At 41.3% G+C, this 15,183-nt stretch overlaps 1 protein-coding gene across 1 annotated transcript in view; it reads right to left on the bottom strand.

The window, feature by feature from the left end:
* The window catches only part of lpcat1 (lysophosphatidylcholine acyltransferase 1), a 182,310-nt gene that overhangs the window by 47,415 nt on the left and 119,712 nt on the right, over positions 1–15,183 (bottom strand). The window contains exon 7 of the mRNA XM_078240535.1: positions 2,934–2,968. Within this exon, the coding sequence (XP_078096661.1) occupies positions 2,934–2,968 (35 nt within the window). The remainder of the gene's footprint in view (positions 1–2,933; positions 2,969–15,183) is intronic.

Below are 15,183 nucleotides of genomic sequence, written 5' to 3'. Positions count from 1 at the left end.
TCCCTGATGTGTGAGGCAGCAGTGCTAACCACTGTGCCACCGTGCTGCCTTAGATTGTAATCATGATTATGTTCTTGCTGAAAATCAGGCTTCCCCTGCAAAATCTTCCAACTTACAGGTGCTTTGAATACAACTCAGTTTAAATGTGTTTGGTGAAAAAATTAGTTTCCTATTGCTGTACGTAATTCACATTTTTTATTTAAGTGTTCATGAGACCTCGGGTATGTGCTGCCATAAATGAATAACAAATTGAAGAAAGCTCCGCTTTAAAAATGTGAAAAAGAGCATCTTTATTTTCCTTTGACATCTTCAAACTATTGCATTTAAGATGCTTAGAGGGAATAAATTAATAAATAATATATAAATAGAGAAACAAATTAATAATTGAATGTCAACTCATTGGCTCTTAATTTGTATTTTACCTCCTCCAAATCAACCCAATGAATCATTACAACTTGTTCAACTCCAACCATTGGCCTATTTTAGTTCTGTCTGAAAGGGTTATTCATCCTGCATACTACTCATCTTGAACCTGAAGAGGGGGGAGGCTCACAATTTTCCTGTGAAGTTGCTTAAACTAGTTACACAAAGCGTTAACTTACTGAATCTGCTTAGCTTTCACTGGTGCTACTTCACAACAAGTACGCAGAAATCCCTTTTAAACACCTAACTAGGGTGTATACTGCACTTTTGGCAAATTTATACCAGTGAATTGGAAGTAGGTCACAGGAATTTTCCAGCTCGTCATATGTATGGACCAAATTAAAAACCAAAGTTGTAAGGAACAGAATTAAGAACAGTTAAAAGTGACAAAGTTGAAATTTTTGGGGTTACAAGCTGCATCTACCCTCCATTGATTATGTAAAAATACTATTTTCTTAGAAGTACATGCCCACAAGCACGCATGCTTGTGAGCATGTACCTCTGAAGTGGGGCCAGCAAAAGCAGATGAGGACTTCAGAACTAGAAAAATTAATGCACACACACAATTGCCAATTGGAAGATGATTTGTAAATCTGTCAAAATACTGATTTGACTATAACACTTTCACTAACGCTTAAGCGGACATCAGAATAGTCTGATGGACATATGGAATACTCCATAGATTTTCTGATCTTTAACTCATGGATTACAAAATGCAAGCATATCCATTTTATGACTCAGTAAGGTAGAATGTCTCAGTTTTGATACAGACATAAATCTGTCAGATTTATCCAGTGATAAAGTTATGATTTAACAAATAAACTACAATGGCCGACACTTAAGAATTTAATGTAATATAGCAGCTAACTCCTGGTATTGAATGCTTAAGATTGAGGTTGGTTTTAATAATTTTATCAGGGTTTTCTTACTTAGAATAAATTCTTCTTTGGTTTTCCCTGCATCGTTACTAATCAAAAGAGCAGATAGATCCTTTCCTTCCCAGCCTGTGTCCCTGCCATTCTTAAGGAACCATGCAAGAGGTTCATAATGTTAGCTACCCAGGATACTGTGTAGTGTTCTACTTCTCTCCTGTTCATTTCAAGGCTCCTGTTTCTCCTTGATATGCCTAAAGCCTATTTGAATTTAAGCACCATCCAGAACATATTCCCCATCTCCAATGAACAGCTTCTGAAAGATTCATAACCCCTTCTGAACCAGTGAAAGTACCTATTTTCAGAAGAATGGGCTGCCCTCCTACGAGTTACCCATTTTACCATTGTCAGTTCCTCTCCAAGACTCAACACCACCATGTCACCCTGTTTAAATGACAAGCCCACTTTAGTCTATCCTGTTTCCAGAGTTCTTCCTCAGCTTTAAAGCACTTCGCCCTTTTTAACCACCCTGCCTATTTCTTATGAGGTGCTTAAAACTCAGGTATGCCAAAAATGTCTCCTTCCTATCCTCCCTGTTTCTGAACTGAGTGACATAAGCTTAAGCAGCTTCAATTCCTATTTTAACCTCAAGTCTTCATCAACTTGATTGCTCTCCTTGATTTTCTCAATCTCACCCACCAAACCGGCACACCATTCAGACATTTCCTTCATCAGAGGGCATAGCAGTGCTAACCACTGTGTCATAGTGCTGCCTCTCCTGATCTCTCATACATCTCTCCTGTCTGTCAAAATTATTTTCACTTTCTGCTATGCAAGAAAGCAAGCAAGATATACTGTCAGTATAACAGCTTGTTTTGAATGATGCAGGAAGGTGGTTCAATGAGTCAACTATATTTGAAAGAGTGAAATGTTTCTTTGAATTAGTTTGCAAAGAAAGCATTCCTTATTGGAAAAGTTTTATGCAGCTACATTTTAAACTGTGAAACCACCTTTACCAAAAAATCTTATTGTAACATGACTTTGAATTAAGTAACTGCTGCAAAAGGAAAATAATTCCAAGTCACTATTATTCTTTTATCCTCACATTTATTGCCGGGCACGTTCCTATTACTTGTTATGTGATTACCCAGTTTTAGCTATTAGTGGTATGAAGATGTGCACAACTCACTTCTCCGCTAAAGGCAAATTGTAGATAAAGCAGACATTGGTTATCTGCCACCTTGAAAAATGATGCATAGATTTTAGCAAACACCATGAGATGCAGTTCACATCCTTTCAAAGGATCTCTGAAAGTATCATTTCAAGTTGGAGATTCCTCACTAGTCATCTCAAGAACCTGCATATTGTCCCTGCCTTGCCCATTACTCAGCAAGTTCCTGATTCATTGACTCATGTCATGCCAACTCTTAAATCTTCACTAGTATTTACCTCCAAGAATGATACAATGAAAACTGTAATGTAACATAAATCATGCTGGTGACATTTTGCATTCAATCAAAACTTTAATCTTACTAATTTCCATTATTTTCACATTTAAAACCTTTAGATGACAACGACTGTGTGCGAAATAAATATCAATCTGATGACAAAGGAAAAAGAAAAATTAAGTCAACTTACGCTCCAGGTCCTTGCCACGTCCAAGTAATTGTATCCTAGAATTAAAAGTAATGAAAATCTAGTTCAAAATATTTACTATAGACAGATATGCAAACTGGTTTGAGTTTTATAGGGGCAAATAAGGGTAGTTTGAATATACTGTTCTGATTGATGGAATCAAGAGATTTTCACATTTATATACTTTATATTTTACATAGTGTCTTTGGTGTAATGAATCATCTGAAGGTTCTTCACAGGAGTATTATAAAGGAAAATTAGATGTTGAGCCACACAAGGAGATATTAGTCCAGATTGCCAAAAGCTTGATTAAAGAGTTTAAGGAACATCTTAACTGAGGTAGAGAACTGGAGCAGTTTAGGAAGAGAATTCGAGAGCTTTGGGCCTAGGCAGCTGAAGGTATGGCCACCAATACTGGACCAATTAAAATCAGGGAAACTCAAGAGGCCAGAGTGAGATAAGTGCAGATTCTAGGAGGATTGAAAGACTAAGGCAATTAGAGGTAGGGAGGTACAAGGATAAAGATTTTAAATTCAAGGTGCTGCTCGACTAGGAGCCAACGTAAATCAGTGGACACAAGGATGAAAAAGGGCGTACAATTATAAAGCCTCTTTCATGACCACTGGACATTTCAAAGTGCTTTAAAGCCAATGAAGTACTTTTGAAATGTATTCATTCTTGCAACATAGGAAATGGGACTTGGTGCGAGGACATAGGCAGCAGAGTTTTGGACGATCTCACGTTTACAGAGGGTAGACTTTGGGAGGCCAGCCAAGACTGCACAAGAACAATTAAATTGCTCAGCATATCGATTGACCTTGACAAACCAAAAGAGCCCTTTCTCTTTTCATGTGCTTCTTACCTCTAACTAGGGGTAGGTAAATGTGTCATATAAACATGTGTTAACAATGAAAGTAGTAATAAAATGTTTTAAATTAATAACTTACACTTGTGTAGTACCATAAACATCAAAAATGTCCCAAGGTACTTGAGTTAAGAAAGTCTAACCAAAGTTAGTTTTGAGGGAACAGAAAGCAAAGAACAAAGAACAATACAGCACAGGAACAGGCCCTTCGGCCCTCCAAGCCTGCGCCGCTCCCTGGTCCAAACTAGACCATTCTTTTGTATCCCTCCATTCCCACTCCGTTCATATGGCTGTCTAGATAAGTCTTAAACGTTCCCAGTGTGTCCGCCTCCACCACCATGCCTGGCAGCGCATTCCAGGCCCCCACCACCCTCTGTGTAAAATATGTCCATCTGATATCCGTGTTAAACCTCCCCCCCTTCACCTTGAACCTATGACACCTTGTGAACGTCACCACCGACCTGGGGAAAAGCTTCCCACCGTTCACCCTATCTATGCCTTTCATAATTTTATACACCTCTATTAAGTCTCCCCTCATCCTCCGTCTTTCCAGTGAGAACAACCCCAGTTTACCCAATCTCTCCTCATAACTAAGCCCCTCCATACCAGGTAACATCCTGGTAAACCTCCTCTGTACTCTCTCCAAAGCCTCCACGTCCTTCTGGTAGTGTGGCGACCAGAACTGGACGCAGTATTCCAGATGCGGCCGAACCAACGTTCTATACATCTGCAACATCAGACCCCAACTTTTATACTCTATGCCCCGTCCTATAAAGGCAAGCATGCCATATGCCTTCTTCACCACCTTCTCCACCTGTGACGTCACTTTCAAGGATCTGTGGACTTGCACACCCAGGTCCCTCTGCGTATCTACACCCTTTATGGTTCTGCCATTTATCATATAGCTCCTCCCTACATTATTTCTACCAAAATGCATCACTTCGCATTTATCAGGATTGAACTCCATCTGCCATTTCTTTGCCCAAATTTCCAGCCTATCTATATCCTTCTGTAGCTTCTGACAATGCTCCTCACTATCTGCAAGTCCTGCCAATTTTGTGTCGTCCGCAAACTTACTGATCACCCCAGTTACACCTTCTTCCAGATCATTTATATAAATCACAAACAGCAGAGGTCCCAATACAGAGCCCTGCGGAACGCCACTAGTCACAGGCCTCCAGCCAGAAAAAGACCCTTCCACTACCACCCTCTGTCTTCTGTGACCAAGCCAGATCTCCACCCATCTAGCCACCTCCCCCTTTATCCCAAGAGCTCCAACCTTTTTCACCAGCCTACCATGAGGGACTTTGTCAAACGCTTTACTAAAGTCCATATAGACGACATCCACGGCCCTTCCCTCGTCAACCATTTTGGTCACTTCAAAAAACTCCACCAGGTTAGTGAGGCATGACTTCCCTCTCACAAAACCATGCTGACTATCGTTAATGAGTTTATTCCTTTCTAAATGCGCATACATCCTATCTCTAAGAATCTTCTCCAACAACTTCCCCACCACGGACGTCAAGCTCACCGGCCTATAATTACCCGGGTTATCCTTCCTACCCTTCTTAAATAACGGGACCACATTAGCTATCCTTCAATCCTCTGGGACCTCACCTGCGTCCAGTGGCGAGACAAAGATTTGCGTCAGAGGCCCAGCGATTTCATCTCTCATCTCCCTGAGCAGCCTTGGATAGATTCCATCAGGCCCTGGGGATTTGTCAGTCTTTAAATTCTCTAACAAACCTAACACTTCCTCCTTTGTAATGGAGATTTTCTCCAACGGTTCAACACTCCCCTCTGAGACACTCCCAGTCAACACATCCCTCTCCTTTGTGAATACAAAGGATGAGAAAGCAGGGAATTAGAATAGGATATTCTAGGGAATAGGATGTAGGTGGCTGGATGGATTGCTGTCAGTGACAAGGTGAAGGAACTGTTCAGGCAGCTGGATTAGTGGAAAAGAGTGCTTGAGAAAGGAGGGCTATAAGACTGGAGGAGATTACCAGAGATAGAGAGGGCCAAGGTCATGGAAAAATTAAAATTTTAAGTCTTAAGGACTGGCAACCAACCTAGATCTGAGAAAAAAAGGATTTGAGGTCAGCAGAATCTGGTGCAGAATGAAAATGGGGCAGAGGAGATTCAGGTGCACTGACATTTAGAGGCTGGCTGGCAGGCTAGCTTGGTTGCATTGGAGCGATGGAGTTCAGAGATGACAAAAGCGCAAATTAGAGTTTTACTGGCATGTTGGTTGATATAGAAGAGATGGCAGGTGTGATGGGGAAGTAGGCTGTCTTTGTGACAAAGATGGCATAAGATTAGAAGCTCATCTTGAGGTCCAACAGCACCAAGATTGCAACTAATTTGCTTTAGACTATGACACAATAGAGAAGGTGGTCAGTGGCAAAGGTACACAACCTGTGATGGAGACAGTAGATAAGAACACACAACTTCGCAGGAGTATGCCACTCAATCCCTTGAGCCTGCTCTGCCATTCATTAAGATCATGGCTGATCTGTTTGCAATCTCAACTCCACATTCCCACCTGTCGCTCCCTCCAAGGCCAATATATTCTTCCCAAAAGGTACTTCCCAGAGCTTAATGCAATACTTATGTGGTCTAACAGAGCTTTACTCATACCTTTTTGCTTCATTTAGGAGTTGGGAAATTTGCCATCCCTATTTACCCTCGAGAAGGTAATAGTAAGCTACCTTCTTTAACCGCTGCAATCCACATGGTGAAAGTACTCTCAAAATCCTAATCGGTATGAATATGGCCAGTGATGATGAAGGAACAGTGACATATTTTCAAGACAGGGTAGCGTGTAACCTAGAGGGAATTTAAACATGGTGGAGTTTTCATGCACCTGCTGCCCTTTTCCTTCTAAGTAACAAAATGGATTTGAGAGGCGCTGTTGAAGCAGCCTTGGCAAGTAACTGCACTCTGCTTGCCGTATGCCTACACATTGTGGCCATGATGTGTCAGTGGCGGAGGATTTGTTGTTGAATGTCAATAGGTGGCAGTGGCTTTATGTTACTTGTCAATCAGCCCAAGCCTGAATGCTTGCCGAGTCTTGCTGCATTCAGGCAAGGACTTCATTATACGAATGGAATGCTGTCAGCAGACTGTTCCCATTTCTGACCCTTATGATGCAAGTAAAGCTCTATATGAGATGCTAATGTATTAAGATGAGCTTCCTGGCTTTCCGTGCATGTTCTGCATCACTGGCATATTCACCGCATCAGTAGGCCTGGTCCAAAATTGCAAACACCACCGTGCCAGCGAGAATCACACTTTTCAAAACTCACTGGCAGCTAAATTAGTTTAATTTTCAGACGAAAGCAGCAATTATATGGTTGCAAATGTTACTATAGAAATTCACTTAGTTATCAGAATTACCTATAACTTTAAGAAAACAGATGCATATTTTTTGCAGTAATATATGTAAAATCCAATCCTTAGGATGGAGGAAGCTAGGAGCTATACGACAGTCAAGAATGATCCAAAATAGCCACAGTGCACTGCAAGGTATTTCAAAGCTTGATATCTACATTCCACAGATTTGATTTCAGCCGGGGTAATTTTAGTAGATTCAACAGCAAAAGTCAAGAAATTTCAATCCGCTTAGCTGCCTTGGTTTAATGCATGCTATTATTCATCAGCTTAAAACAATTCTTGATCAATGAAACAGCCAGATATTAAAGTCCAGCTGGTATGATGCACAGCATTGCAACATTTGTTTAAAAAAAAAATCACCAGCACAAGCCAAATGTTTACAAGATGAACTGGAGATTATTTTATGGCTATATAACATATTAAACAACTCTAAATATTTTCTTGGATTAGAAAAGGATTTGTGGCTGTGTTCCTGCAAAATGATTTAACTTTGAATTTCTTCATAAAACATCCATTCACTTGATTTAAATAGAGCACGACATTTTTTCTGTTCGTTGTTGGTTCGGCCAGTATTTATTACCCATCGCTAATTGCCCTCCAGATGATGGTGGTAAACTGCCTTCGTGAACCATTGTAGTCGATGTGTTGTAGGAACACCCACAGTGCTGTTAGGGAATTCCAGGATTTTGACCCAGTGACAGTGAAGGAACAGTGACATAGTTCTAAATCAGGATGACGTGTGGTTTGAAGAGGAAATTGCAGTTGATGGTGTTCAGACATTGTCCTTCCAGGTGGTAGGGGTCATGGGTCTGGAAGGTGCTGCTGAACGAGCCATGGAAAGCTGCTGCAGTGCATCTTATAGCTGGTAAACACATCTGCCACTGTGTGTTGGTTGCACAGGGAGTGAATAGTGATAGGGACAGATGGGGTGCCAATGAAGCAGGCTGCTTTGCCCTGGATGATGTTGTGCTTCTTGAGTGTTATTGGAGCTGTATTCATCTGAGCAAGTGGAGAGTACTCCATCACACTCTTGACTTGTATCTTGTAGATGGTAGACAGGCTTTGGGGAGTCAAGAGATGAATTACTCGCAGCAGAATTCCAGACTCTGACCTACTCTTGTAGCCCAGTATTTATAAGGCTGGTCCAGTAAGTTTCTGGTCAATGGTAATCCTCAGAATGTTGATAATGGGGGATTCAGTGATAGCAATGTCATTGAATGCCAAGGAAAGATGCTTCGATTCTCTCTTGCTGGAGATGGCAATTGCCTGGCACTTGCGTGGCATGAATGTTATCTACCATTACAAGTCCAAGTATCTATGCTGTTAGGTCTTGCTGCATACGGCACAGACTTTCAGAAGCTGAGGCGTGGCAAATGGTTAACATTGTACAATCATCTGCAAACATCCCCACTTCTGATCTTATGGAGGAAAGGTCACTGATGAAACAGCTGAAGATGGCTGGGCCGCAGACAGTATCCTGAGGAACTCACACAGCGATGTCCAAGGACTGAGATGATTGACCTCCAACAACCATTTTCCTTTGTGCAACTCCAAAGGTATGTGTGTTAGGTTGATTGGCCATGCTAAATTGCCCCTTACTGTCAGGGGATTAACAGGATAAATATGTGGGGTTACAGGGATAGGGCCTGGGTGGGATTGTTGTTGGTCTTAACTCGATAGGCCAAATGGTCTCCTTCTGCACTGTAGGGATTCTACGATTCTATGAACTCCAAACAGTGGAGAGCTTCACTCGATTCCCATTGATTTCAGTTTTGCAAGAGCTCCTTGCCACACACAGCCAAATGCTGCCTTGATGTCAAGGACAGTCACTCACCTCGAGTACAGCTCTTTGTCCATGTCTGGACCAAGGGTATAATGAAGTTAGGAGCTGACTGGCACTAGTGGAACCCAGGTTAGGGGTCAGTGAACAGGTTAATGCTGAGTAGATGCCTTTTGATAGCACTTACGATGAGACTTTATTACTTTGCTGATGCTTGAGAGAGAAGTGAAGGGGCAATAATTGGTCAGGTCAGATCTGTCACTGCATTTCTAGGTTTGTGCTTCCAGTTAGTTCTTTTAGTGTGCACCACTATTGATGACTGAATGTGACAGGGCTGCAGTGCTTGGACCTAATCTGTTGGCTTTTGGATTGTTAGCTCTGTCGTTTGCCTGCTGCCTTTGTTGTTTGGCATGCAAGTAGTGCTGCCTTGTAACTTCACTAGATTAACACCTCATCTGGGTATGCCTGGTACTGTTCCTGTCATGCTCCCCTGCACCTTTTAATGAACCAGGTTTGATGGGAATGGTAGAGTGGGGATATGACAGGCCATGAGGTTACAGATTGTGGTTGCATATAATTCTGCTGCTACTGCAGATGATGGCTGACAGAACCTCATGGATGCCCCAGTTTTGAGTTGCTAGATCTGTTTGAAATCCATCACATTTAGCATGATGGAAGATGTCCTCAATGTGAAAATGGGCTTTGTCTCCCCAGACTATGTGGTAGTCACTCCTACCAACATCGTCTTGGACAGATGCATGTGTGACAGGTAGATTGGCGAGGATGAGGTCAAGTATGTTTTTCCCTCTTGTTATTTCCCCCACCAATTTCCAACCTCTAGCAGTCCTTTAGGGCTTGGCCAGTTCAGTCAGTGGTGCTGCCGAACTACTTTTGTTGAAGGCCCCACTCAGAGTACACGCTGTGTCCTTGCCACCCCCCCAACGCTTCTTCCAAATGGTGTTCAATGTGGAGAAGTACTCACTCATCAGTTGAGGGGGACAGTAGGTGGCAAGCAGCAGTAGGTTTCCTTGGACAAATTGAACCTCATGGCATGAGCCTTAATGGGATCCGAAATCAATATTGTCGGTGGGACAGGATATATCCAGGTATGATGGTGCACGGGACATTATCTGTAAGGTATTAATTCTGTAAGTATGACAATGTCGGGCTGTTGCTTCACTAGTATGTGGGACATCTTTCCCAGTTTTGGCATAAGCGCCCAGATGTGCGGGTTAGGTGGATTGGCCATGCTAAATTGCCCTTTAGTATCAGGGAGACTAGCTGGGGCACATGCATGGGATTATTGTCAATGCAGACTCGATGGGCTGAATGGCCTCCTTCTGCACTCTAGGATTCTATGATTCTATGTTAGAAAAGAGGACTTTGCAGGGTAGACAGAGCTAGATGTGTCATTGTCATTTCCAGCACCTAGGTTGATGTAGGGTGCCCATCCAGTTTTTTTTTTTGTTGCAGACTTTGTAATGGTTTTATGCACCCGAGTGGCTTGCTGGGTCATTTCAGAAGGCATCTAAGAGTTAACCACATTGCTGTGGGTCTGGAGTTACACGTAGGCCAGTCTAAGAAAGAGTGGCAGTTTGCTTTCTCTAAAGGACATTACTGAACCAAGGTGTAAAGTTAATGACCTCAATAAGGAAATTTAGGAACATTTAATACTGTCATCAATTTGACGAGTAAAATAATGGTTTATTCTGGTCCGCAAACTCAAACAATAGGACGTTACTCACCAAGGTGTACAGGACACCATACAAAAGATAAACTATAACAGACATGATAGTCAAAATGGTCCTCAAGTTACAAGCAAATTAAAAGGAAGTTCTACTCTTTAAAAGGAACATAAAATTGGCTTGGATGACTTTTTCTTTAAATCAGATCACCCTAGGTCTCTCTTTACCTGTGGTCATATTTATAAATAAAATGTTTAATGTAACATATCTAATCAGTCAATTACTAAATGATCATGAAAAACCTCACTCAGCATAAAAAGCCAGCAAAGCAGGGGTCCATGAAACATGATACATTTCATTTCAACTTCATTAAGAAACCAAGGTATGAAGAAAAAAGAGAGCGCAATACTAGAATGTGACATGTCAAAATAATACCGTTCTGAAAAGTTAAGTAACGGTGAAATAGCAAACAATGAAGGAAAGACAAGGCTGCAATAGCCTATTCATGACTTAGTCACTCATATTCCTCTTTTTCCCTATTTTCGTCAAAATAGTTTTTGACTTGAGTTTTCCATTTAATTGATGATAACTATCCTCGAACTGGAAAGCAGATTTAGATAAACAGAAGATTTTTCATCTTTCGAATAAGATACATCCCTCACAGGAATATAACCTAGCTTGTTCAGTGGAAGCCACATATGGAATAAGTTCAGCTACAAGTCTATGCCAACAGATGGCATTCATGTGGACTCCTGTGAAACAGCAGGATTTTAGAAATAGTCTATTTTAATTTGAAGTTAAAAACTAACCACTTATTTCACTCCCCAACTAAACCCTTGCAAGATTGCATAGATAATCTTAGGGTGCAAAAGGATGCACGTCAATCAACAAAAGAAAATCTTATAACTAATGCATTTTTAACCTTTTTCCACATCTTGGGAAAGTACTAAAGTAGAACACACTTAGAAGCAGGAGGTAACTGTATAATCTCAACTCTCAAAACTATCTACCTTTGGTATGAATTTAAATCAAGGGGGAAGTCTGTGAAGGCTGCCTTAACTGCTCTGTCTAGACAAATACAAGAACTCTTCATATATCCAAATACAGTTAAAATAAGGTTATAATTCTGACTTATATGGCGATGTATTCAATGGACCGTCAACTTATTGGTCCAAAAGTAAAAAACACTTGGATAATTCCGTGGGATGCTCTGACAGATTTCAAAATCAAAAATAATTGATTAATAATTAATGGTTGAAGCTGTGCTAAACTTATAGGGGGCAACCTTACCGGCTTGTCATGCTGATCAGCGTGGCGAGCAGGTACGTTAGTGAGAGAGGTGAAAAACCGGGTTCGTGCCTGGTTTCCTGCCACTTGCGATCTTACTGGCCCTGCACTGTGGGCGCAAGGCTGATTTAAATATTTAAGTATTTATTTTGATGCGATTGGAGCACCCAGGACAGAATCGTCTAGGCTCACTTGACTTAACGGCCTCGCTGGTGGACGTCCTCATCGGCGAGGATCATGTGTGGTCCCCACCAACAAGGACCTGACATCATGGCTTCATTGGTGGGACTGAAGGCCATTGAGGCCCCCTGAGGGGTTGGGGTGGGGGTGGGGGAAAAGAAACAGTGCCCCTGGCAGTACTGGCACACTGCCCACCAGGCACCCTGGCACCTTGGCAGTGCCAAGAGGGGCCCTGTGGTGGGGGGAACTGTGCATTCTGCAATTGGGCGTTGGCTGAAGCGGCGATCCTAAGGTAAAGTTGAAATCAAATTGGTGTCTAGTTTTGGGAAGAATGTGAACTTTAAGCAGATTAGATTTACCAAGATAATACCAAGGTTGAAGCTTTTTCTCCACCGGAATGTAAGGTTATGAAGAGATCTGATGGATTGGTAACTATAAGGAGTTTTGATAAAACAGGAGAAATTTATTTTCATTGATCAGTGCTTTTACAACTAGGTGGTTCATATTTATCATGATCAAAGCAACAAAGGGAGAAATTATGGGATTTTCTTTTTACATATATGTGGAAGAAGTTGTTGGAAGATGGAATGTTTTACAAGAAACAGTAAACAACAAAATTCAATACAGCTTTTTAAAGGGAAATAAATAAGAAAAATAAGTGCTTAGATAAGGGGGAAGGGACTAATGAGACTAAGTGACTGATTGCATGGCTTCTTGTGCTGAAAAAATATTTTACAAAAGGAAAACCTAGAACTTCATGTCTTATGATGCTCCAAAGTTTGACGTGTATAATAACAAACTTAGAACTTGAAAATAATATCTCTTCATGTACAGATGGGAGTCACAGCATTCTGCTGTTTATTGTGATTATTCAAATACACAGTTAAAAACCTTAAGTGCCAAGGAAAAGCAATAGGAGAACAATTTGTTTGAAACAGAAGGCAAGGAACCTCTATTGGGATTCTTGTGTGGCAATATGGCAAAAAGCAACTTATAGGTCTGGCACATTGTGGGGATATTCTGTGATAATGTATAGAATCATAGAATGCAGGAGGAGGCCATTCGGCCCATCGAGTCTGCACCGACCACAATCCCACCCGGCCCTATTCCCATTACGCCATGCATTTACCCTAGCGTGTCCCCCTGGCACTAAGGGGCAATTTATCATGGCCAATCCACCTAACCCGCACATCTTTGCACTGTGGGAGGGAACCGGAGCACCCAGAACACACACACACAGACACAGGGAGAATGTGCAAACTCCACACAGACAGTGTCCCATGCCGGGAATCGAACCCAGGTCCCTGGCGCTGTGAGGCAGCAGTGCTAACTACTGTGCCACTATGCCACTCTGTCTTGAGCCCCTGTTTTAAGGTAAGTAAAGCAATCAGAATCCCTTTGATTGTTTGTGAAGGACCAAATAGAAATGTCTTTAGTATTGCTGAAAAAAAGACATTTTGACAAAGTTTTTCATCTTGCATTCATCAGAATGATCACAAGAATACCATTGCTGGGGAAACAACTTTATACGGAATGAGAAGAGTGTGCTGATTGGTTGGGAAGTGGGAGTTGACTCTTTTTTACTCCTCAGGGCAATGCTGTGACCAGAATCAAACTGCCTGGTTTAAAATTTTCAAACAATGTTTGGCAGTTAACTGTCAGTCATCATTATTTGGTGCATTCTCTCGGACTCTCAATTCAGTATCCACTTGCCAACGACTCAGCACTCTCTTCTCATACAGTATAAAGTTGTTGTCTTCTCTAACATTGGTATTGTTGCTATCGCCCTGATGAGTACATAATAAAAAGCTTCAACAAAGTGCCTTTTTTCAGCAATACTCAAGTTCCGAGTTCCTTCTTGATTGTGTTCTCACTCTATTTCACTGAGGTTTGTCTACTCTGGCTGACAATCTTAGTATGATCGGGGCTTAGCTGGAATGATTAAGTTTATTGATTTTGTTCTGAATATTGTAGGGAACAAGGTTTTACAGGTGTGATTCATGAACCCAAGGAAAATGTAGGAAATGGTGTACCTGGTTTAGGCAAAAAGAATCTTAAGCAAAAATTGTGAACAATTGTATTTTTCATATTTTTAAGAACGGTGGCAGGTGTTGCTTACTCATTTATGAAGATTGTTATTTTGTTTTGATGCTCAAGGATCTCTTGCATGATCAAACCAATGTAAAATTCCAATTTAGCCTTTCCTCTTGTATGGTGATACTTCGGGTGGAATTTTCCCAAAAAATGGCAAAAGTGTAGGTCCTGAAGACCAGTGTGTTACTGCCCAAAGAAACAGGATTTCCATCCAGATATTCTTACACTTTGCCATTTTAAAGCGGGGGGTGTATTTTGCACCCTCAATGTGAGGGGTGGAGCCTGAAGACACCAGCAAGTGATGCGCATGGAGATCGGGGTGCCTTTTTAAAGAATTTGTTTAAATTAAGCTGGTTTTGAATACTTAAATACATTTAAATGAATGGTATTCAGGTTCATGCCCGTGTTGGGCATGATCCTGATGATGTCTTTGTCGGGGTGGGAGGGACAGCAGTGAGAGTGAGATCCTCCTGGTGTAAATTCCATTATGGTCCTTTCTCAAGACTTTCTGGCCATAACGAGATTTGCAACTGTGTGAAACGGGGCCATTAAATCACCCCCTTTGTTTTTTTGATGGCTTCATTTTACTATTTAGTCATGAAAGGACTATTGGTTGTTGGGGCTACCATAGGATCCAACTTTTCTTTCATTTGTATGCTTCCTTTGAAAATATATATGAAATATATTTTCTGGACGTTTAAGGCACTGTTAGAATTTTGGGTTCCTGGGAAACCTGAAAAAGGATGCAAAAACTAAACATACTGAATTAATCATCTGTCTATTCACCTGCCTCTGTAGAAAGACTGTGGAAAGATTCAGTCCAATTAGCAAAGAACCCATAGTTAGGGAAAACCCTAATAAAATAGTGCATTTTCTAGGGCTTTTTAGGACACAGAATTAGGACATTATGTTTCACGTATCTATTTTGCAACGTACAACAATATTTTTTAAAGTGGACGCACACAA

Source organism: Mustelus asterias, chromosome 2 (assembly GCF_964213995.1).
Source record: "Mustelus asterias chromosome 2, sMusAst1.hap1.1, whole genome shotgun sequence".
In the NCBI taxonomy this organism is placed as follows: Eukaryota; Metazoa; Chordata; class Chondrichthyes; order Carcharhiniformes; family Triakidae; genus Mustelus; species Mustelus asterias.
The sequence above is the reverse complement of the archived record's forward strand: the minus strand, read 5'-3'. Positions and strand labels throughout refer to the sequence as shown.